The sequence below is a fragment of the Vipera berus genome (genome assembly GCF_964194415.1).
Source record: "Vipera berus genome assembly, chromosome: 2".
Lineage (NCBI taxonomy): Eukaryota > Metazoa > Chordata > Lepidosauria > Squamata > Viperidae > Vipera > Vipera berus.
This window is the reverse complement of record NC_138203.1, coordinates 161,119,997-161,143,507: the sequence shown is the minus strand read 5'-3', so window position 1 is coordinate 161,143,507 and position 23,511 is coordinate 161,119,997. Positions and strand designations below refer to the sequence as shown.

The 23,511-nt window shown below is 41.8% G+C and overlaps 1 protein-coding gene across 2 annotated transcripts; it reads left to right on the top strand.

Moving 5' to 3' along the window:
• The first annotated feature begins 3,108 nt into the window (after positions 1 to 3,108).
• Positions 3,109 to 23,511, top strand: GPRC5C (G protein-coupled receptor class C group 5 member C). Of its 2 annotated transcripts, none has more exons than XM_081320929.1 (5): positions 3,109 to 3,333; positions 13,452 to 14,525; positions 17,698 to 17,792; positions 20,095 to 20,253; positions 20,445 to 23,511. In XM_081320929.1, exons 2-5 carry the CDS (start codon positions 13,493 to 13,495, stop codon positions 20,475 to 20,477), a joined length of 1,320 nt encoding a protein of 439 aa, XP_081177055.1. In that variant the 5' UTR covers positions 3,109 to 3,333; positions 13,452 to 13,492; the 3' UTR covers positions 20,478 to 23,511. The 2 variants fall into 2 exon arrangements, with proteins under 2 accessions (XP_081177055.1, XP_081177054.1); XM_081320928.1 differs by having other exon boundaries at positions 3,109 to 3,597.

Below are 23,511 nucleotides of genomic sequence, written 5' to 3'. Positions count from 1 at the left end.
CAAATTCCTTAACACAAGGCCAGAGGAAAGAACCAAATATTTGGGTGTTTCTTTGATATAACTATGATAGCCAGTTTGGTCTAGTCTAGTGGTTAAGGCACTAGACTAGAAAGCAGGAGACTGTGAGTTCAAGTCCTGCCTTAGCTATGGAAGCTGGCTGGGTGACGTTGGGCTAATCGTTCTCTGTCAGTCAACCTACATCACAGGGTTGTTGTGGGGAAAAAATAGGAGGAGAAAGGTGGAATTGGATACATTTGCTGCTTTGAGTTATAAGTAAAGTATAAATAACACTTTATACTATAAAGTATAAATAATAATAAAGTCAGGATACAAATAAATAAATAAAGTAAATGAAATTGCTTTCATCCCCCACAGTATAAGTTTAAAGTTGTCTGTAACTGTTCTAATTTTTAAAATAGAATATCTGGCCATGTAAGGCTCAAGCAGCACTTTTTGACATGCTTGTCAAGCCTTATTGGAACTCTTTACAGATATGGCTTTAATGGTCTTCTTGAAAGAGCACTAGAACCAATTTAAATCAGGAAAGAGAGGCAGGTTTCGATAGCTGTGTGTTGCTGGTTCTGTTGCCAATGAGTTCATTACAGATTTTCCATTGTTAAGAAAGAGTTTCATACAGTCACACTTCTTACAGGGTTTGGGGGTTTTTTGGGGGGAGGGAAAGGAGGACTATTGCAGGAGGGTGTGGAAGAGGAGCATATGGTAAAGAGGGGGTAAGCATCCCTGGTATTCCTCTTAACTCTTCCTTTGTACCTGTATCCTGTTAGTTGGGCTATTTCTGAATATAAATGGAGGATTGTTTTGAAAGAATGCACAAGGCTGGCTTATTACAAGTGCCCAGGGTCCTTCTTTCACGAAACCAGGTTGTCTCCTTTCCATCTGTGACTTGTCAGCCATGCAGAATAATCATTATTTTCAAAAGAGTACTAGTCCCATTTTCAGAAACAGACATCGCCAACTTTTTAAAGTATGCTTCTGAATACAGGCAGTCCTTGACGTACAACCATTTGTTTAGTGACCATTCAGAGTTACAACGGCACCAAAAAAGTGATATCTTTTTCACATTTACGACTGTTGCAGCTTCTCAATGGTCACACGATCAAAATTTGGACGCTTAGCAACTGGCATGTATTTTGCTAAGCACATTTGATTTGTGCTTAGATTGTAAGCCGCCCTGAGTCTTCGGAGAAGGGCGGGATATAAATGGGATTAAAATAAATAAATAAAAATGATGGTTTTTGTGTATTTGTGATCACTTTTTTACCTACTGCTGACGAGCAAAGTCAATGGGGAAGCCAGATTCCCTTAACAGCTGTATCACTAACTTAATGATTGCAGTGATTCACTTAGCAACTGTGACAAGAAAGGTTGTAAAATGGGGCAAAACTCACTTAACAACTGTCTTGCTTAGCAACATAGATTTTGGGCTCAATTGTGGTCGTAAATTGAGGACTACCCGTACTTTCAAAATCTCTATTCGCCAACCTCGTTTGTATTTATGCTATGTGAGAGAGGTCAGTTTCAGGTGTGTTAAAACATTTTCTGATTTCCATATTAGGAAATGCAATAAAATTAGAAATGTTTCACTATATTCAAGTTTTCATAAAATACTTTAAGCCTACATTAAAAATCTGAGTTAATCCTAACCCTAACCCTACAAAAAATAATAAAATATATACAAAAATCTGAGTTAAAGTTCATTTTAAACTGGTTCAAAAATGAATTGTGTTCAGTATTATGGTTGAACAGTAAAACATCAGGTTTTATTTGCTCTGGCCAAAAGGTTCTTTGGAGGCCGATGATGAACCATCTTGAAGGCCCCATAGTAGCCAGAAGATTTAGAGACACCTATAGAAGACAACAGAGCCACCCACAGAAGACTAATCCCTCCCTGCTTGCCAAATATGGACCATATAAGCAGATGAACGTTTTGAGGACTACGTACAATCTCAAAAATGGATTTACATATCCAATACTTCTACATTCTCCCACTTTGTCACATTGGGCGTGTACAGTACTCCTTTTTATTTCTTTTTTATGTAACTATGTACTTCAGGAATTATTCTGTGGACCATGGCTGCATCTCAAAGCACTGCATCACACAGCCGGTAAATACGCTAATGCTCCGTGGGACAAACCTGCCCATTTTGGCAATGCTACGATATTCTATCACCAATAGTGCTATTAATTTGTAGTTTGGTTGAATTATCACTGCTTCCCTAGCAGGCAGGTTGCCATCTTTCCAGCTCTAATTTGTGTAATTGGGCTGCTGATCTCAGGATGACTAACAGATAAAAAAAAGGCAGACAGGCCCCACCCTCACCCTTAGAGCCAGCAACCCTCCTCGTTTCTTTCTTTATTGCATCCTGCCTTTATTATCTTTACAAATAACTCAAGGCAGCGAACATATCCAACACACCTTCCTCCTCCTATTTTCCCCACAACAACCCTGTGAGGTGAGTCAAGCCGAGAGTGACTGGCCCAAATCGTCACCCAGCTGCCTTTCGTCACCAAGGCGGCACTTATTTTTATTATTTTTTTATTTTAATCCCATTTATATCCCACCCTTCTCCGAAGACTCAGGGCGGCTTACAATCTAAGCACAAATCAAATGTGCTTAGCAATAGCCTTCATTCTATGTATATGCCTGCTTATTACTTGAACTCACAATCTCCCGCTTTCACAGTGGTTCCTCCAAATAACCAGGAAATCTAAGAGTATAAACCCCTGGCATCTTTTCAACAGCAATGACGTTGAATGACACCAATTGTATACAGCTCCTCTGAGGCTCTGCAGAGTTCTCCAGGAATTTCCCCACCTGGGCGATTGGTGAAACTAGTAGACTGAAAAGAAAAAAGGAAAAACGAAAAAACCAAGCCAGCGCGTCCCTCTGGGGTCAAACCAAGCAGACTCTCGACTCTTTCAACACCTGAGATGGGATTTGTTGTCTCAGGACCCAGCCAGAACGCCGAAAAGCGAGAAGGAGGCGTGGATGAAACCAGACCGAGAGAGCGCCAGCTACAAAACCAGGTCTGGAATTGCAGCGCCACAGAGAAACCTGGGCAGGGATGAGCCGAGGGAGGCGGGACGGGCTCCTGGTACGTAAGGCAAGAGAGAGAGAGAGAGAGAGCTCGGTTGCTCGACCCCCAAAAGATTTCTCCGCCAGCCGAGAGCGGGGCAACGGCGGTGATTTATTAGCCTGCAATCTGGTTGCCAGAGGCTGGCCGAGGGCCTGATAAGCACCCTGAATGGAGCCTGATGTCACGCTCGTGTCAAGCCGGTAGCTTCCCACAGCAGAAAGCGTCCCTCAAAAGGGTGTGTGTGTGTGGAAGGGGAAAAAAAAAGAGAGAGAGAGAGACCTTCCTCAGTCTCGCCTCCCAACCCGCGTCGTTCCCAGCCCCGCCACCACGCGCCGCCCCCCCTCCCCGCTCCGGCGGGACTTAACTTTCGACTCCGCCGGGTGGGAGGAAAAGGTCCCCGGGGGGGCGGCCGGACTGCCAGTCCCGCCGGCTCCTCAACCCCGCCGATCTTCGACCTCTCGGGAAGGGCGGAGCGCCTCTTTGCCCCTACCTAAAGCAGGTAAGCGCCGGGCTGGGTCCTGGCTCGGGACGCGGGCTCTAGCTCTTCCCGCGGGAGGGACTCGTTCTCAGCCCGAGCCTCGCTCGGGGTCTCCGGGAATTGGGCAGCTTCTGCTGACCCAGAACAGCGTTTCCCAACCTTAGGAACTTGAAGATGCGTGGACTTCAACTCCCAGAATTCCCCAGCCAGCTATGCTGGCTGGGGAATTCTGGGAGTTGAAGTCCACGCATCTTCAAGTTCCTAAGGTTGCAAAACGCTGACCCAGAAGATAACTTGAAGCATGGAAAGGGGGGGCGGGGGGGGGCTGGGAGCGGATTTCTTTCAGAAACAGGAGCGAGGGGGGGGGAAGGAATGCCTTCATAACACAAAGCAGCTCTCCTCGCTTCCTGTTAAGACGGTTCCCCTTCGCTTCGCTTCTGCTTTGTAGGAACCGGCAAGGTCGGATAATCTCGACTACCCGCCCGAAAGCGCGGCGCCGTCGGATGGACCCGGTGCTTTTCTAAAAGTATATAGGGGTTTTGTGTGCGCAAATGGATATGCGTCTCCGACATGGTTTCTTTAAAAAAACAAACAAAAAAAAACAACACCAAACCAAACCTCAGCAAGGAGAGGCTTGAAGCTTTAAAACCAATCGGGAACATTCTGAAATGTTTTGTTTGAGGAGTGTGATTGAGGAAAGAGGAAAACAAACAGCCCCTCCCAAGAGGTGGTGAAAAGCACCCAGGGGCTTAATGTGGTGACTGGGAATTTGCAAGGCAAAATAGGGATTCTTGGTTGGTTGGTGCGTTTCCCTCTCCCTTTATGCACACATACACAAACACACACACACACATGGGGGGGGGAGAGAGAGAGAGAGAGAGAGAGAGAGAGAGAGAGAGAGAGAGAGAGACACACTCTCCATGCACACACACTCACATTCATTCAATCCCTCCCAGTAAAGGGGATTGAGAAATGCAACCACCTTTGAATGTGGAGCAAAAGAACCCGGGTTCAAATCCTTGCCAAGCCCTCAACAAACCTTTTGGTTGGCTAGAGTTGTTAGGGGCATGGCATTGAAGAGTAAATGCTATCCCCTAGGGCAGGGGTAGGCAACCTCGGCTCTTTTATGACTCGTGGACTTCAACTCCCAGAATTCCTGAGCCCATAGCTGGCTCAGGAATTCTGGGAGTTGAAGTCCACGAGTAATAAAAGAGCCGAGGTTGCCGACCCCTGCCCTAGGGCATTAGGAAGAAAGAGAAACTACAAAATGAGAGAATATTTATTTTAAGCCACTTGGTGGTACTTTATGTACTCCATAAAGGGCGGTGAATTGTGGTGAATTGGCTTTAAGAACCATAAGCTACTTTGTGGGTCCTTCTTGGTTTCAAGTTGGGGTTCTAGGGAATTGTACTACTGTGCTAAGATACAGAATTTTTGAGTTCAGGCAAGCATTCACAAGGGTTGCGAGTTAGCCAAAGGAGAATATTTGCTTTTTGCCTCTTCTCTGCAAACAAACATGAACTAAATTAAACTGGGACTTTGCTTCTTGACTAGGGAACATAACAAAATAAAATAATAGGGTCGGAAGGGACTGTGCAGGTCTTTTAGTACTTTCCTAGGCTAAATGGCTGAAGTTGGAATCTGTGTGAGTATGCTTCCTCAAGTCAGTGTTGACTCCTCATGTCTGCTTGGACAAGTCCCATCAGGGTTTTTGGGGGCAAATTTTCAGAAGTAGCATGCTATTGCTTCATTTCTGGGGCTGAGGCAGAGTGACTGGCCCAAGGTCACCCAGCTGATTTTGTGCCTCAAGCAGAACTAGAGCACATAGTCTTCCAGTTTCTAACCTGATGTTTTAACCACCACACCAAACTGGCTGTCTTGAAGTAATAATCCATAAGCTGCTACAAGCCGTTTCCATGACTTTACCAAGTTTCCTCCTCAAAATACTCTTCAACAGATAACACTGCAGAATTATTAAGTGACTTTGACATCTGGAACCTTCAGGGAGGGAACAATATGGTTCCCAGTCAGGTAACCTCAATATATTTGGTTTACAACACTTGTCGTTTCTGACTTTCAGCCTTTGTGGCTGAGGCTCATGGGAGTTGCGGTCAAAACCATCTGATGAACATCAATTGAGGAATGCCAGTGTGTATGCTCTTAGAATCAGGCCAATATATAATATGGACTGATACTTCTAATCAATGTTATGGATACTGTCGACCTCTCAAACCTGGTCTGCAGAATTCAGGCTATCATAAACTGTAAATCACAACATATTTAATCTGCATTTGCTCTAGAACAGGGGTGTCCAATCTTGACAAAACTTGTGTACTTCAACTCCCAGAATTCCCTAGCCAGAATTCTGGGAGTTGAAGTCCACAAGTCTTAAAGTTGCCAGGGTTTGGACACTCCTGCTCTAGAATTTGCACAACCAGGCATAGTTTTAAAAATGCTTCATACTGGCTGAGAAATTTTGGCTATGTTTACATCATATACTGAAGCACAGATCTACCAACTACATTTCAGCCTTATATAGCATATAAATTCAGCCACTGTGATTAATTTCTTGTTCATTGTTTCAGGCAAACCTAGGATATTAAGTGAAATAGTTCAGTTAATTATAGATGAGGATGGTGAGTGAACATAGTCATTATTTGTTATATGCAGCTATGCTTTTTTGAGGTAACTAAGTAGATAAGCTTTCACCAAACTCAGTTTCTGGAAGTTTAATATATACAATTTATTAGGAGCAGAATTCTATATCTGAATACTCTTTGCAGGCAGATAGAGATATATATCTCTTCATCATCACTTGTCCCATAATGTCTGTATTTTATTTCTGTTTACTGCTGATTTGTTCTATGGGCATCACTTGCTATTCTCACTTTTGCCTTTTGCCCTGTATGAACTGACCAAACCTGCATAATCTTGCTAAGAACGGTGCCTAGTAATCAAGCATATTTAAGATCAGGTTGTTGCTCTTTCCTACTGTAAGAGGACATCCTTGTGGGTTTGGAACAATGGAGAAAAGAGTCCCTGGGATCTATAAGAGCCTGGTGGCGCAGTGGCTAGAATGCGGTATTGCAGACTGACTCTGCCCACAGCCTGGAGTTCGATCTTGACAAGGCTCAAAGTTGACTCAGCCTTCCATCCTTCCAAAGTCGGTAAAATGAGGACCCAGATTGTTTGGGGGGGGCGCAATATGCTGATTCTGTAAACCACCTAAGGAGGGCTGTAAAGCACTATGAGCAGTATATAAGCCTAAGTGCTATTGCTTATTGCTATTTTATGCCTTCTTTTTCCCTCCTGCTGGCCAAAAATAATAATTGCTCACTGCTTCCTCCTTCCTCTGCCATTTCCACTTCTCCTGCCTACTACAGAGATGTGATTCTGGAAGCAGCCAACCTTCTTGGGACAGCCAGTAATTGCTTCTAGGTACCTTGGAAATGGTGCCTGTTTCCTGCAGAGGTGTGAATCATAGAAGAAAGGAATTTCTGGGCTTTTTTTGGTATGGGGCCTGTTCTGCAGTTTGCCTGTTTGCCTTGGAAAGAAAAACTATCTATAGAAATAAAGCAACTTTACCAATTATTTCTGTACTCTCTGAAAGCTATCGGGGAGGGAGAGTATATTTGTATGTACACTGTACTTACTTGGTGTTGTCTATGAATGCAATGAGAAGGCAGCTCACTGAAGCATCTGGTGTAATGTATCATTTGGTACAAGGGGAGAAGTTGAAACAGAAGTGTTTAATAAAAATGTACTGTGCCTCCTGGCCTGCCATGGAAACCAGATGTCAGAACTGCGGCTTCTCATAGGCCCTTGATGCTGTTCCCCTCAAGCAATGTTCCCAACCCCTCCTCCTTAAAATGCCACATGTTATTTGCAAAGAGAATCTCGGAAAAGTAGTTCCATTTGAAGCTCAGACCATTAATCCATCTGGAGAGGGCTGCCTTTTCCAACCAGCGGTGGGTTTCAAACAGAGGTGCTTTTTATGACTCCTGCTAAGTGAAAATCTGTGGAGGAGCCCTGCAGCTTCCTTACAATGAAATAAGCATGCTAACAGGGGTCTTCAGACAGTGGTGGGATTCAGCCAGTTCGCACCACTTCGGCAGAACCAGTAGCTAATTTTTTGTTGCCCAGGCCCAGAATGGACTTACGGAAGCGGCATCCACACAGAGAACTGGTTGTTCACCTATTTTAAACCCACCACTGCGTTCAGATTATCCCTTGATAGCCGAGCCATTCTAGAGAAAACTAAGATAAATCTCAGGTACCACAACAAGGATAAACAAATGTTTTAATCAAGAGCTGCCTTATAGAGGGCCTTCTCCTAGTTTATTTTAGAATGCAGAGTTTCTATTTTTGTTTTGTCCATCGTGATTATTACTGGTCAGGGAATGTAGGCTTGGAAGTGTCTTTTCATCAAATGACTTATCTGGCCAGATGTGATTCAGTGCCATCTTTCAAAGAACAACGTTAGAAGTACGAGAAGCTTACTAGTGAGGCATCCTACAAATTACACATTTGTACAGCAATTGCATCTGGGGGGCTATAACATGTGAATGAGCATTGTACAAGAGATGAATTCTAATTGGAGGGAATGATAGCACAAATCTTCCCCTCCCCCATTCCTTTTAGAGTCTTAGGTAGGTAAAAAGGCATATCCGTTTTGTCCTTTATCAAGTGTATTAGATATACTCAGATTTGATTCCGCTCACCAACTTAGCAATATCCCAACCCCAGATCCGTTTCGGCTAGTTCAAGACTGTACAGAAAGAAAGGTTAACAGCTAAGGTATCTTGCTGATCAGTAGTTTGAGGAAGTTTATTGGGGTGGATTTCCAGGGAAATGGCAGTGAAGTAAGCAGCAATGTTTACTTAAGGCTTCTGCAACATTAATTAATGCTGAATCATGTAGTTTGTTGGAGCACATGGGAGCAGGGCAGAAGTGCTTGCTCTAAGAATAGAGATGACAGTAACTAGCTTGCTTTGAATCCTTATTTGTTTAGTATATTTTTATCCAGCCTTTCTGATCTTATCCAGCCATTGATTGGACAAAATCTGTAGTGTATGATTTTAGCAAAAAGACTGGATCATCTGCTAACAGACCACGCATTGACTCCAGATTCTTGTTATTGTTAGATAGGACTGCTATACCCGGGGTGTAAAAAATCCAGTCATTCAGTAGAAGATGACAAAAACTTAGGTTTTTGTGTCTCTTCACTGTTCTCTAGTATCTGTCTGAATATATCAACTCAGAACTGGTAACCCTATAGTAGCTATGTAGAGAAAAATAATCCCTCTGTGTGTTTGTGTGAATAAATCTGTGTAGAGTCATGCTCAAGGAAGTTAAAGAGAAGACTACTATGATAGGGAATGAGAATTGAGAAAATTACATGCACATGGCCTATTGCATTAAGGAGGACAAAATTCTTTCCTTCCACATGTTGAGCTATCCCAGCATGGAAGTCCTCTAACACAGTTAGAATATACAGGCCAAGTTGCCAGGCTCTTTTCTAAAAAACATAAGCTGTGTGAACCTTGGGTGTGTGTGTGTGTGTGTGTGTGTGTGTGTGTGAGAGAGAGAGAGAGAGAGAGAATGTACTTATTTTCCTGATGACATGCAGAATAGAATTAAGCTTCACAAATAATGCTCTTTAAAGCGAAATTGCACATTATTGTGCTAATAAGGAAACAATAGATATTGTAGTCATATCTCAGCAGCGTCTTAAATTAGGGAGCTTTGCTTTTGTTCATATAAGTAATTTAAAGTGTCATATGATAATGCATTTTTAAAAGGCATGTTTGATGTTCAAGTGTTTGTGTATTTTACCTAAATCTCTAAAATCTGCAAGCTTCCTATGGTATGTAGTTGCTTAAGATATTTTGGTGCTTCCATTGCTGAGGCTGCACTTGAGAATATTAAAGGGCTATCAGAAGATGCTGTAGCTTTTAGAGTGTAATGCTAAATCATCTCTAAGCCAAAAGTATGATCTATAATGGTAAACCTATCCAGCTTTGATGTCTAGAACGTGCAACTTATGCAGTGCTCATTTACATAACCTTGAAAAAGATCGTGTAAATATTAGAATTAATAGATTGAAAAAAACTTATTAAATTAACTTGCCATTTTTTGGCTGTATTGAAAAACTGCTGGGGGAAAAATTGGTAACTTTTAAAAAACTTTTATATAAAAGTCTGCTGTCAGAAATGGTGGCAAAATATTCATAGAGACTAAACAAATAGATATCAGCTGGACAGGAAATTCATTGGTGTGATGTTTTCTTGCTTAACCACAGCTTATAACTTTCCTGCCTTAATATTATTATTTTTAGCTATTTGCAAACAGGATTCATAACTGAGATTCTCAAGTTTTCATTCAAACAACTGAGATTCCACATTAAATAGAAATAAAATCTAACATGTTTATAGTAAGAGCACAGCGATTTCCTGATCTGACCCTTAGCAAAAAAGGCCCCTTTAAAGGATCTCTACTAAAAGTTGTTGCTTTATATTCTGGCACTCTGCTCTGCACGGTCTCTTTAAACTAATGCCTTTGATGTCAAGATTACTATTGGTAGAATGTGAAAAGCCGGATATGGAGAAGGTTTAAGGGCTCTTCTTTTGGCTGCAATGCTCAGCAAACACGATGATGGTCTGGCTGAGTAGGAAATGAGTTCCTGCCAATGGAATGGGATGGCTGCTTTTGAGTTCTGAAAAGCCTGAATCCATAGACATGAAGAGGATTATTCACATGCCTGTAGGGGAAACGTCAGTCCTTCCAAACAGAGCTGCCTTCCTCTCTAAATAGAGAGGAAACCAAGGTCTACAAAGCTCCCAGGTAACGGCCCCTGAAACATACCTTAGCCCTGATTGGTCCTGGTCTTGCAGTAATCAGATTTGGAGACCTGTGTGTGTGTGTGTGTGTGTGTGTGTGTGTGTGTGTGAGAGAGAGAGAGAGAGAGAGAGAGAGAAAACACACACACACCACTCTCTCTCTCTGTCTCTTGTCTCTGTCTCTGTCTCTGTCTCTCTCTGTCTCTCTCTCTCTCTCTCTCTCTCTCTCTCTCTCACACACACACACACACACACACACACACACACACACACACACACACAGATTCCTCTGAGCCTGGGAACCAGGCAGTCCAGAGTGGGAGCCCAGGAAAGGGAGGGCTAGAGGGTGACATCTCAGAGGAGCACAGCTGATCTGGGAATTGTTTTACAATGAAATGGAGGGGCAGAATTCTTGTTGTTATGGTGGTTCCCCAGAACAGTTTTAGCCAAAGAGAGAGGCTCTTTATGTGGAGTCTGTGTATTTTCTCTTTCCCACCCACCCCCTTAGCCCCTGCACTGTGTTTTGCCTAAAGATAAGATGTAGTGTCAGCCTCCTTTTCCCTCTGCAGACTTCCTGGATCTGCCACTAAGAGATCTGCCACAACTTAGCAAAAGAAGTGAGAGATGGTGCAACCCTTTTCTATCTCTGCAGGAGAAGGCCTCTCTCGTGAACTTGCTTTGAATCTTTGTAAATGTTTACATCAATAGTGTTCTTCCCTTGGGCTTTTCCGGTAGCCACCAAAAGCGGCCTATTGGTATACCGACTAACCTGCTTGATTTTTTTTTCTTTGTACAACCCTACAATCTTTTGCTTCAGGGTGGGGTCAGGACGACTGAGTGGAACTGAGCATTTACTGGCCAGATGCCCTTCCTGACGCCTATGCGGAGTTCACAGCAGATATTTTCTCTTTGTGCCCTGATAGAGAAACATCTGTCACTGCCTAGAATTGAATTCTTGACCTTCCGAGTGGGAGGCTAAAGTCTTCACCTCTAGGCCTGCTCAACCAATCTCCTTGATTAAGAATCTGTTATTTCACTCTTCTTTGGTCAGGAAGCAGGTGGTTCCTGGTTCCTGGTCCTTAACAAGTTCAGCCAAATGCAATCATAATGGCTCCTTAGTCCTTCTTTGTCAATATGGGAAGGTTCTTGATGAAGAAGGCAGCAGAGAGCTATCCTTGGTTTTCTCCATGTCTGAAGCGGGTACTGGTGACCATCTCAAGAATGGGGATGACTGCATCATGGCAGAGGAGTTTCTTTGCCTGTACAAGCTTCATGCTCATTTTGCCCATTCTCAGAAGAAGGAAGAAAGCCTGCTAGTATCTGTGGGTACTACTGAACTGGTGGCATCATGTTTCGACTTGGTACAAGGGAAATGATTCTGTGAAGTGTTCGGCAGTGTAAGGATTGGAATCTCAGCTTTTCTTGTTGACAGGATAGCCTATTTACTTCTTGTATGCTTCTAATATATTAATTTATCCACAAACTAGAATGGGAGAGGGAAATGAAAAGCCTCTCTAACTTAGACAGGCCATCTGCTCAGTGTCTACTGCCATCATCTGCCCTGTTCTGAGCCTTTCTAAAGACAGTAGCTTTTGACATCAGATGACGACTTTTTTTTTTCTACTTTAAATTGTAGATTGGTTGTATTGGCCAGATTCTTGGTTTTTAATCTCTGAAGGTTTAAAAAAAACACCTGTGTTTTAAGATTTTATAGTAATTTTACAGTTTAGTGTCATAATGCTTCCTTTAGTACAGTCCTTCAGACTGCTCTAAGTTTTGTGTAAATCACAAAACACTGTGTGACAGAAATATAAAGAACTGCCTTATAGCAAATCAACTTGTGACATCTGTCTGTATCCTGTTTTACCAATAGTAAACTTAACCTAGGTTTATGGATTTAATCTATTTTCGGGGGTTCACTGAGCCACGAATTCACATAGGTTTGGTCAGCTACAAGTTAAAAGTGGCAGGCTAGTTTAAATCTGTGTCATGCAAAAACAGTTACTGACTGGCCATATTAGTTGCAGGTTTTTTTTAATCCAGGCACAATCACATCAATGTTACATTGGACACCTACTACTGGATTTTCTGACCTTAGAAAACCTTAGGTCCAGGGGCCTTAAATTCATCCGAGTGCTGCTGTTATTAGCTAAATAATGTATACAGAATAGGAAATTAATTCTTGATCTGCCTTAGCCATTAACTTTCTGTGATCTAGAGAAAGTGTTAAGCCATTATTCTCCCCATTAAATTGTCTTCTAGACTTTTGGGGTACAACTCCTATAAGTCCCAGCCAGCATGGCCCATGATTGGGGATAATGGAACTTGAAAGTTTCAGAGAGCCATTAAGCTGAATAATGTTGATGCATAACATTCAATCGCCCAGCTCTGATACTTTAATAAACTTGAAGGTTCTTTTACTTAGTTAAAAGTTCTAAATTTAGCCGTCCTCTGGAACATGTAGTTTGGCTGGCATGGAAAAGTGCTTTCAAGAAGTAGAGCTGTGTCAAATAAATCTTGATCCTTGACTAACCTTCCCACTGTAAGCATTTCTGTCTTCACCAGCATTTCTCAGGGTGATAATCAACCTAGGAAAGACACTTTTAAGAGCCTAGCAGTGCTCTTAAAGGTATTTGAAGAAGTGAATCAAAGAAATCTAATTAACATTGTTGAGTACTATCACTAGAATAGAGTTAGAGGACTCAACCTGAGGCCTCAAGACTTTGTATGGGCCTCCAAAATTCTGTGTACATAACCCTTCTAAAAGTTATCAAATTGTAATGTTTAATGTGACACAAGGTGTAGGGTATTAAGTAAGGAAAATATTCATTTGGACAGTATTTTATTCAGGTTTAATAAGTCCTAATTTGTCTTGGTTGTGTCCATGTTCGGTGTGTGATCCTTGGTACGTCATCCAAAGGCCAAATAATGATTCTCAGTTGTAAAAATACTGGGCACGTCTGGACAAGAAAAATACTAAAAACATCTCATGCATTTTCATATAGACACTGTATCTTTTCTTTTCTTTTCTTTTAGTTCTTTCCTGAGGAGCCAAGAATATTTCCCATCATTCCTCCATGATGGCTACACCCAGGACACTATTGCCATGTCTTTGGCTTTTTGTGCTTTCCATGAAAACATGCTTAGCTCAAGAGACCTCATCATCACCACCACCACCACCAGGATGTAGCAAGGACTTGAACTCCATCTACTACAACCTCTGTGACCTATCTGTCGCCTGGGGCATTGTGTTAGAAGCCGTGGCCAGCTTTGGTGTTGTTATCAGCTTTGTCCTCACTGTGGTCCTAGTGGCCAGTCTGCCTTTTATCCAAGACTACCGGAAGAAGAGCTTAATAGGGACTCAAGCTTTCTTTCTGTTGGGCACTTTGGGGCTTTTCTGCTTGACCTTTGCTTTCATTGTCAAGCAAGACTTCTCAACATGTGCTTCACGACGCTTCCTCTTTGGTGTCCTCTTTGCTATCTGCTTCTCCTGCCTGGCTGCCCATAGCCTCAGTCTCAATTTCTTTGCACGGCAAAACACTGGGCCTCGGGGATGGGTCACCTTTGGCATGGCTTTGGTCCTCGTCTTGGTTGAAGTCATCATCAACACTGAGTGGCTCATTATTACTGTGGTGAGGAATGATGGTACTGCCAAGGATCCTTGTGAACTGAAGAATGAGGACTTTGTCATGGCACTCATCTATGTAATGTTCCTGCAAGTAGCTACTTTTATTGCTACTTGGCCGGTCTTGTGTGGACATTACAAGCACTGGAGAAAGCACGCCGTTTTCATTCTCCTCACAACTTCCTTTTCCATGGCCATCTGGATAGTATGGATTGTTATGTATGTTTACGGCAACCAGCAGGAGCAGAGATCAACTTGGGATGACCCCACATTGGCTATTGCTCTTGTCTCCAATGCAACGGTTTTTGTTTTGTTTTATGTCATTCCTGAGATTTCTCAGGTGATCAAGCCAGGACCAGAGCAGGCCTACGAGGATGATGTCTACCCCACACGGGGGGTTGGCTATGAAACAATCCTCAAGGAGCAGAAATCCCAAAGCATGTTTGTGGAGAACAAAGCTTTCTCAATGGACGAACCTTCTTCAGGTAGACATGTGATATTGATGAGGAGACCAGGGGAGGGGGGGGGAAGATACAATGCGATCAGAGGAACTGCATGCAGGATTATGAGTTGACGTACAAACACAACTGGGGCCAGAATTTCATTGTTAAGCAAAACAGTTGTTAAATGAGTCGTGCCCAATTTTATGACCTTTTTTTGCCACAGCTGTTAAGTGAATCATGCAGTTAAGCGAATCTGGCTTCCCCTATTAACTCTGTTTATCAGAACCCAGCCAAGAAGGTCACAAATGGCAAGCCCAGGATCAGAGGAGTCTGGAACCATCTTAAATACATGCCCCACATGCCAAGGGTCTGAATTTTCATTAGTGACTATGGGGACATTTCAACAGTCATAAGTTTGAGGGGCGGTTGTAAGTCACTTTTTTCACTCCTGTTGTAACTTCGAATGGTTTCTAAACAAATGGTTGTATGTCAAGGACTAATTGTCCTGAAAAATTATTTACTCTGCTTCTCTCCCCTCCCCCCCTCTTTTTAGCACAATGTTGCCTATGGGTGGGTATCTTAATCATTGGTATCTGTGACCCAGCTGGAGAAGACCATTAAAATAGATGCATCTGGTGGTGATGGAAAATCAGGTTCACACAACGGCCTCTCTCAGGGTGTGCTGTTATGGTTGTCTGAATTTGTAGATTCCCAGGAGTACTGGATATCCTGTAATCTGTACAAGAATGATGCTATCACTGTAGCACAGTTTTGGGGGCAGGGAAGTTCGATAGCATTAATGCAAGCAAACTGGGCATCTGATTTCTAGTCTATGATGTTATAACAGTTCTTTGCCTCCTCTGATTTTGTAGTTGAATTTTCTAACTCTGTTGGACAGTAGCTCAGTAGAATGGAACAATATTTTTTTTCACAGGATGAAAATTCAGGCAGGTTTGCTAAATCTCAATAATTTGGGCTTTCTGTCTTTTAAAATATACATGTAAATAAAATGATAAAGATTTAAGGCCTTATTTTAACAGGAGCAAATAAGCCTAGTGGAGTTTACATCTAAGTTTACATAGTGATAACTGAGAAGTATAAGGGACGCGGTGGCTCAGTGGGTTAGGACGCTGAGTTTGTCGATCAGATGGTCGGCAGTTTGGCGGGTCAAATCCCAAGTGTCGCGTAACAGAGTGAGCACTTGTTACTCGTCCCAGCTTCTGCCAACCTAGCAGTTCGAAAGCACGTAAAAATGCAAGTAGAAAAATAGGGACCACTACGGTGGGAAGGTAACAGCGTTCCGTGCGCCTTTGGCGTCTAGTCATGCCGGCCACATGACCACGGAGATGTCCTCAGACAAGCGCTGGCTCTTCGGCTTTGAAACAGAGATGAGCACCGGCCCCTAGAGTTGGAAACGACTAGCACGCATGTGCGGGGGAACCTTTAACTTTACCTTAACTGAGAAGTAAATTTATTATGTACTTACAAGATTTCCAGGCTCATACCTTCAGAAATATCCCTATGTTTTGAAATCAATCCAAAAACTGCCTGCTGAGAAAGATAAAAATGTAACCCTATAAATAAAAACCAAGATATCAAATTAAAACTATTTTCAGCTAAAGTAAAATAAATTTAGAATACCACATCCAGTAGCTGAGTTCACCTTTTTATTTTATATGATTTGAAGAGAAACTGGCTAAGATCAGATGCAATGCAGGAGAGAACTTGTGGATTATGTATCATATACAAATGGACTCAACATAATAAGAAAGGTTTATTTTAAGCCCATACATCAGTTTGAAATTATGGTTTATTGTCATTTGGTTTACTGATTACATCAGCCATATTGCTGGGGCTGTGGAGAACTTCAGAGCATCAAGACAACCAACATTGTCTCATGAGTGCCATAAATCCAGATGGATTTTCTTGTTCACAAAAAGTCTCCAAGCACCTTGAGCTCATTAAAACTTACTTTGTCTATAGTTACCCACAAACAAGACTTTTTTTATGGGTGGCTTATGAAAGAAAAATCCCAGTAGCTTTCTGATGGCTTTTTCATTGGACTGCATTGATCAGACGATGCTAATAAGCAATAGCAACCCACTGGAAAGAATTATAGCTGTGTGTTTATACAGGTGTACTTATAAGAAAGGATGCCATTAATTTGGGGAAGAGCTGTAAGGATTTAGCTTTTTTTTAAAAAAAGTATATACTTCTATACAAGCTTGTGACTTTATTTGTTAAGATCTCTCTCACTCTCTTTTTCTATTTTTATTTTTCTCTGCTCCTGGAGCTATAAAAGTAGCTGGACACATAAACCCAGTATGCTAAGACTTTAATATATCTTTACAGTAGTAGTTGACTTACAACTTTAATTGAGCCCAGAATTACAGTCATAAGTCATGGCTGTTGTGAAACGGTGCACCCTGTGACTGCATTCAGTTTTACAAACTTTTTTTGCAGCAGTTGTTAAAGAAATGTCATGGTCATTAAGCAAATGCCGCAGTTGTTAAGCAGACACTGGTTGTTAAATGAGTCCCTTTTCCTTAATGGGCATTCTTTTTTTTCCTAAACCAGAAGTAGACATGGGAGGCCAGCAAAAAAAAAAAAAAGGCAAAAACTATAGTCCCCTGACTGTGGGATGCTGCAAACAGTTGTTGGAATTTTGGCCCCTAAGTTGTTTTTAATATACTGTAATCTTTCTCTTATTTCACATGAGATCCTGCAGGCTCAGGGGGAAGCTTTCTAATGAGGCTGTGCTAGAAGATCAGGTCTAGGACAACTCAGCACGGCCAATTCACCGTGAGACAAGAGTTACACTAATATCAAAGAAATGGTGGAACACAATAATTAAAAATAGGATGCAAAAGGAGGGACAAATAAAATACGAATGACAGAAGTTAAAATATTTTTAAAATTATTTTAAATATTTAAGTTGAATCATTGAATTGTTCCGCAGTGAGTTGTCCTGCTGCAGTGAGCTGGCCATGGGGAGTTGGACGTGGTGAGTTGGCTGCAGCAAGTTGACCACACTAAGTTGTCTCATTCCAAGAAAACCAACATAATTTTACATCTAGAAACCAAGTTATAAAAGTTATTGACCATCATTCTTCTCCAGAGCTTCTCATTCAAACCATGCTGTCTAGTTTTGCTCTTGAAAATGTTTGTAATAGTGTATTTAAATGTTATTGTCCTGTGGTTTTTCTCGTTCCAGCTAAAAAGCCTGTGTCCCCATACAGCGGATACAATGGGCAACTTCTGACAAGCGTCTATCAGCCCACAGAGATGACTTTAATGCACACTGGGCCTGTAAGTGAATGCGCGGTTGTGCTGGCAGCTGCTTCTCCTTCTCCTCTTGCTTGTCAGTAGCTTAATTTGATGTGTAGTAGTAGGCTCTAATGGCAGAAAGTGAAGAGGAACTAGAGCCTCTTTGCGAGGGAAGAAGGAGAGTGCAAAAGTTGGGTTGAAACTAAACATTAAGAAAACCAAAACCCTCTCAATTCCTGGCAAATAGATGGGGAAGAAATGGAGGTAGTGACAGATTTTATTTTCCTGGGCTCCAAGATCACCGCAGACGGGGACTGCAGCCAAGAAATTAAAAGATGCTTGCTCCTGGGGAGGAAAGCCATGGCAAATCTAGATAGCACACTAAAAAGCGGACATTACCCTGCCAACAAAAGTGCGTATAGTCAAGGCTATGGTCTTCCCAATTGCAATGTATGGCAGTGAAAGTTGGACCATAAGAAAGGCTGAGCGCCAAAGAATCGAGGCCTTTGAACTATGGTGCTGGAGAAGACTCCTGCGAGTCCCTTGGACTGCAAGGCGATCAAACCGGTCAGTCCTAGAGGAGATCAACCCTGACTGCTCTTTAGAAGGCCAGATCCTGAAGTTGAAACTCAGATACTTTGGCCACCTAATGAGAAGGAAGGACTCACTGGAGAAGAGCCTAATGCTGGGAAAGATTGAGGGCAAGAGAAGAAGGGGACGACAGAGAATGAGGTGGCTGGATGGAGTCACTGAAGCAGTAGGCGTGAGCTTAAATGGACTCCAGAAGATGGTAGAGGACAGGAAGGCCTGGAGGAACGTTGTCCATAGGGTTGCGATGGGTCGGACACGACTTCGCAACTAACAACAACAACAACAGGCTTAGAAGAAACAAACCATGTCTATAAAAGATGTTAGAAGAAGACACCATCCTTGACCAGAGAAATGAAAGCTTGTCTGAGAGGTTAAATCCAAAAACTATGTCGGATATAGGTTGGAAAGGGGTCAACAGAACCAGGAGTCATTTGGGGGTGTAGTTTGTAAATAAAAGCTGGATAGTCTCATGGCTGTTTCTGCGCAAACCTTTTAAAAAAAATGTTTAAACGGCAAATTCATGGCTTTCTCTTTTAATCTCGATTTGTGTGTGTGTGTGTGTGTAGTTTTTATTCCATTTTCAAAGAAAAAAACAATGCAAATAAAATTAAAATAAACAATTTACCCTATAGAGATACTTAAGAAAAGAAGAAACATTATGCAACAAAATGAAGAAACAAAAACTGTGTAATGTCTATTTCCCAAACACAGAAGGATATGAGATGGCAAATTACCTTGATCTCTATTTTCCTAAGTAGAGGAAGTTTAGCTCAGTTGTTGTTTAGGTCAGGGGTCCCAAACCCCCGGTCCGTGGACCAGTACGGGGCTGCGGCATGCCAGCAACTGTTCCACACAAACAAGCAAAGCCCCATCCGCGAGATGCAGGTAGCACACAAAACCACGCACCCTCCGGTCCATGGAAAACCCTCTCTCCACGGAACCGGTCCCTGGTGCCCAAAAGGTTGAGGAACCTCTGGCTTAGGTCATGAAGATTTGTTCAATTACAGTTACTCTCACTTGAGTTGATATTGCTTACATTAATTTAGTGCCTCAGGTGTTTCCTGTGAGAGCCAGGCCTTCCACAGCAGTTTTCTGGGCAGCTGTTATTCTGTTATTGAAGTTTTGATTCTGTACAATTAAAGAATCGAGAGGTCTAAGGGTTCAGGAAAGGCTTGAAAATTTCAGTTGAGGGTCTCAAGTGAAATGGCATAAATTATGCTCACTCTTCCTGAATAGTGACCTTTAATTACTGCTTAACAGTGGTTTGCCTTTGAAATGTCTCACTCTTCCTTGAGCTATTCAATTTTTCCCCCTGCACAATTCTAAACCTACATCATAGTTACCAAAGCTAATAAATGTCAAGGCTAGTTTGATGGAGACTCTAAGCTTATAACTGTGTTAGGAAATGAGAACATACAAGTGAGGGGCCCTCGGTGCCTGGTTGTTTTCTTGCAAATTTGTCATTACTCAAACTAGATAAGCATCATCCGCATTGATGTTGTTAGCTAGTTTGGGGTAATGAAATGTCTGCAAGAAAGCAACCAAGTGAGCACCAAGGACCCCTTCCTTTCAACCCTGAGCTACAAATATTTTATTGAAAATACAAATGTGTGAAAAGCCTTTTTTAGTGCCTGACAAATATTTCAGAATCGGCAATAATGGTTTGGTTTCTTTTGCAATGACAGTCATGTTTCAAAAACATGATTATACTTTTTAGCCCATTTTTACTATATATTATTTTTATTGGCTCCAGCTGGATGCCCCTTATGATGTCATCCTCCCTCGTGCTACGGCCAACAGCCAAGTGATGGGCAGTGCCAATTCTACCCTGCGTGCTGATGATGCTTATGTTTCACATAGTAAGCAGGCATCGGCTCAGAAAGATGGAAGGAACGGGCAGATGAGTGAAATGGTAAGCTTTGGACTATTCTGTTGTAGTCTTAGGAGCAACTGAATTATCATCCCTTCCAGCCATTGATATAATTAGTGAATCTGACCTTTCTGCTTATATGCTGTGGGTAAAATAGATCAGTCTGTCTCTTTCCCAGTTACTTTGCTAATGTAAAGATCCTCACATCTTAATGTCTTAATGTTTTGCCTTAGGCTTCATCTCCATATAGCAAGCACAGATGGTAGAAGCTTTGAGTCCTGATCTCCACACATCCTGTTCCTCGAGGATGTCTTGCCAAGCCTGCCTCCACAAAGGAGCATCTAACTGGGGCAAGGCCTCAGATAGACATGGAGATGTCATCTTGGGAACTGAGAAGATTTCATCTTGGTTGCTGAGGCAATGTGTTTCTTTTTCTCCTGCATAAACCAAGTGTTCTACTTGACATCTGTTACAGTAAATCTGGGTCACTGGGTCAGGATGCCACTTCCTATTCTATGTTCCGAACAGTGGGCCTTCTATTCTCGTTGGAGCCTTCAGTCAAATTTATAATTCCCCCTCTGTTTTGCCCGTATTTTCAGAGCCTCCCTTATTTTCACCCCACCAATGATGGACCACATTCAGTGCGTTGAATCGTGTTCATTTTGTACAAATATAGTGTTATGAGTGCTGAGAAGTTCCAATCTACAGTTCACAGTTCAGCCTCTTGTGGATGAATAGATGGTTCCTGCATTTTCCCATCTCATGTTCACTCCCACAAGAGAGTGCTTTGGAAATTAGAAGGGTATCACTCCAATTCTTCTTAATAGAGGCCATTCTTCTTAATGGAGAGAGAAATTGGTCAAATGTAGCAAGAACTCTTGTTTGAAGTATGTTTTGCTTTCTCCTAATCCTTCTGCCTTTGGACCAAACCCTGGAATGTGACATCATGGTATTGTTTTTGGAATCTTTATTATCTCCTCTTCTGTTAACCCCTCCTTATTATGAAAATTAAGGCTGTGTATCTTTTTTTTTTTGGTGTTTGAATGTCTGTGTTTATGCACCAGGGAAGATCTACTTTACATTGTGGTCAGAATCTAAACATTCTCACCTGATGTCGACAACCAACTTGGTGATTGAACATGTTGAAGAAACCATTGGACATGAAAGAAGGAAGCTATATTAAAATGCTACTTTATTTCATGACGTATAAAATGGTGGGACTTGCAAGACTGCTATCAGTAACTGTTTTTGTCAAAAAGGTTCATTGCCAATTGTGCTTTCAGTATGGATAAGCCTTCCTTAACTTGATCTTCTCTAAATTTTAAGTACTACAACTATCATCCAAGCCAATGCAAGATAACTGGTAGACACAGATTGGGAAAATAAAAAATGCAGAACTTTGAAGGGAAAGTGAAGGAATTTAACTGCAAGGAATGGCCAGAGGGCTCCATAATGTAAGAGATGGGTGGTATCATGTAATTGCACAAACTATTTCAGTTTTCAAGGATTATGCTGCTGAAATGGAATTTTGCTATGGAATGGATACTGTTAGGCTTAAAAACATCTGGGAGTGGCAGTTTCACTACAGAAATGTAATTGTCTCTTTTTGGCATTACTCATCTTGCTTTACCTCGTCCTCACTAGGTGAGGATGAGTTATCCCATTCAAGATATTTTATTCTGCTGACTTATTCTTTCTCATCTTTTTGTGCTGTTCTTTGGGGAATTATTCAGACTCTGGCTTTAATTTGAAATAACATCTTTCCCCTGTGTAGAGTTGTCTCCCAACCACCTCTGATTAAATGGGTTCTTAGATGCACAGTCCTATGCCTCAATAAATCTGTTTGATATGCCTTCAGTTCTTTTCATTAGTATCCCACTTTCTCTTCATGCCTTGGTGTGCTAGTTCCTGGCTTATGGCCTGCCTGTCCTTATGCTACTAGGATCATTGTGTGCCATTTTTCTCTTTGCCTCTTCTTCCCTCTTTGGGCAGAAAAGGGGTGCTGTTTCTCTCTCCTACGCTGGCAGGAGAAAGAAGCTACCTTGATAAAAAGAAGCACTGCTTACTTCTTGCAATGCCTTTTCATCAGGTCTTCTCCTGGCCTCCTAGAGTTATCCTCTGAAATTTAGCTTGCCTTTATTGTGTAAGCATTTGGAGCAGGTAAATTCTTTTCAGGCTTCTCCAACCTAGGAGCCTCCAAATGTGCAGGGACAGTGACTCCACGAATGATTGGAAAGGTGTTCTCTACTGTCCAGAGAAGGGACCATACATACCCTGCCTGTAGAGTCTGTGCTCAGGAAGTGGAAGGACTGACTTTACACTGACTCAGACCATGGCTAGTCTTGAAGAGGCTTGCTGTTGAGTCATGATTTCTGCCTGTCTTGCTGAGAATGCTGTTCTGTGCCTTGCTAGGGGATGAGTTTGCTTCTAGCTCTTGGCTGAAAGATTCTCTGCTCTGATAATGAGGAATGATGTAATCTCCCTCTGCTAATGCAAGCTGAGTAAATGGCAGAAGACAATTGAGGACTGTCCCTGACTGCTGTTTCATCCAAGCTACCCTTTTAAGCTGGGATTGGGGAAGTGGTTCTTATCGGATTTGGCTTTTTAAATTCAGAATTGTCTGACAAATTAAATATTTTTTTTTCCTAACAATGGCTTCTGACTTCTTGTTTTGTCATATTCTTTTGTGGGTTTGAGAACAAAGGAGGAGGAGTTGACAAAAAGAAGGGCAAAAATTAAAAATGTTTCTCTTCTGACTCTTTATTGTGCATATCCTAACTGATGGCTTCAGCGACTTAATAGGAAGGGCTTGGATTTCCCAGAATGTTGAACTTGATTATTCTACGATTTTAAAACTCAGATTTTTTTTTAAAATGTGACACAGGATTTATTTTCTGGACAATGTATGGAACATATCATTCTGTTCCAGTCTGGGCAATGTTTTTGTTTTATTCTTGTTCTTTTCTTTTTAACTTTTTTTTAAAGGTTGCCTTAAAAGACAAGTACTCTGCCTTGGTATTTATAGTAATAATATTACCTGTAATACATTTTGAAGCAATAAACATTGACTCCAACATTCTCTCTTTTTTCCAGCATACAGAAATATTCTTCCTTGTGGCCATGATTTCCTGTCAGAATTATTGGATGAGAATCCCCTCATCTTTGTACCAGATGTCCCAAAGTGCTTTTCAAAAGGCAACTGGACTTTCTTAATTTTTTTTCTTGAAAATGTTTCACTTTTCATCCAAGAAGCTTCTTCAGTTCTGAAGAAGAATCAGAACTTCTTGGATGAGAAGTAAA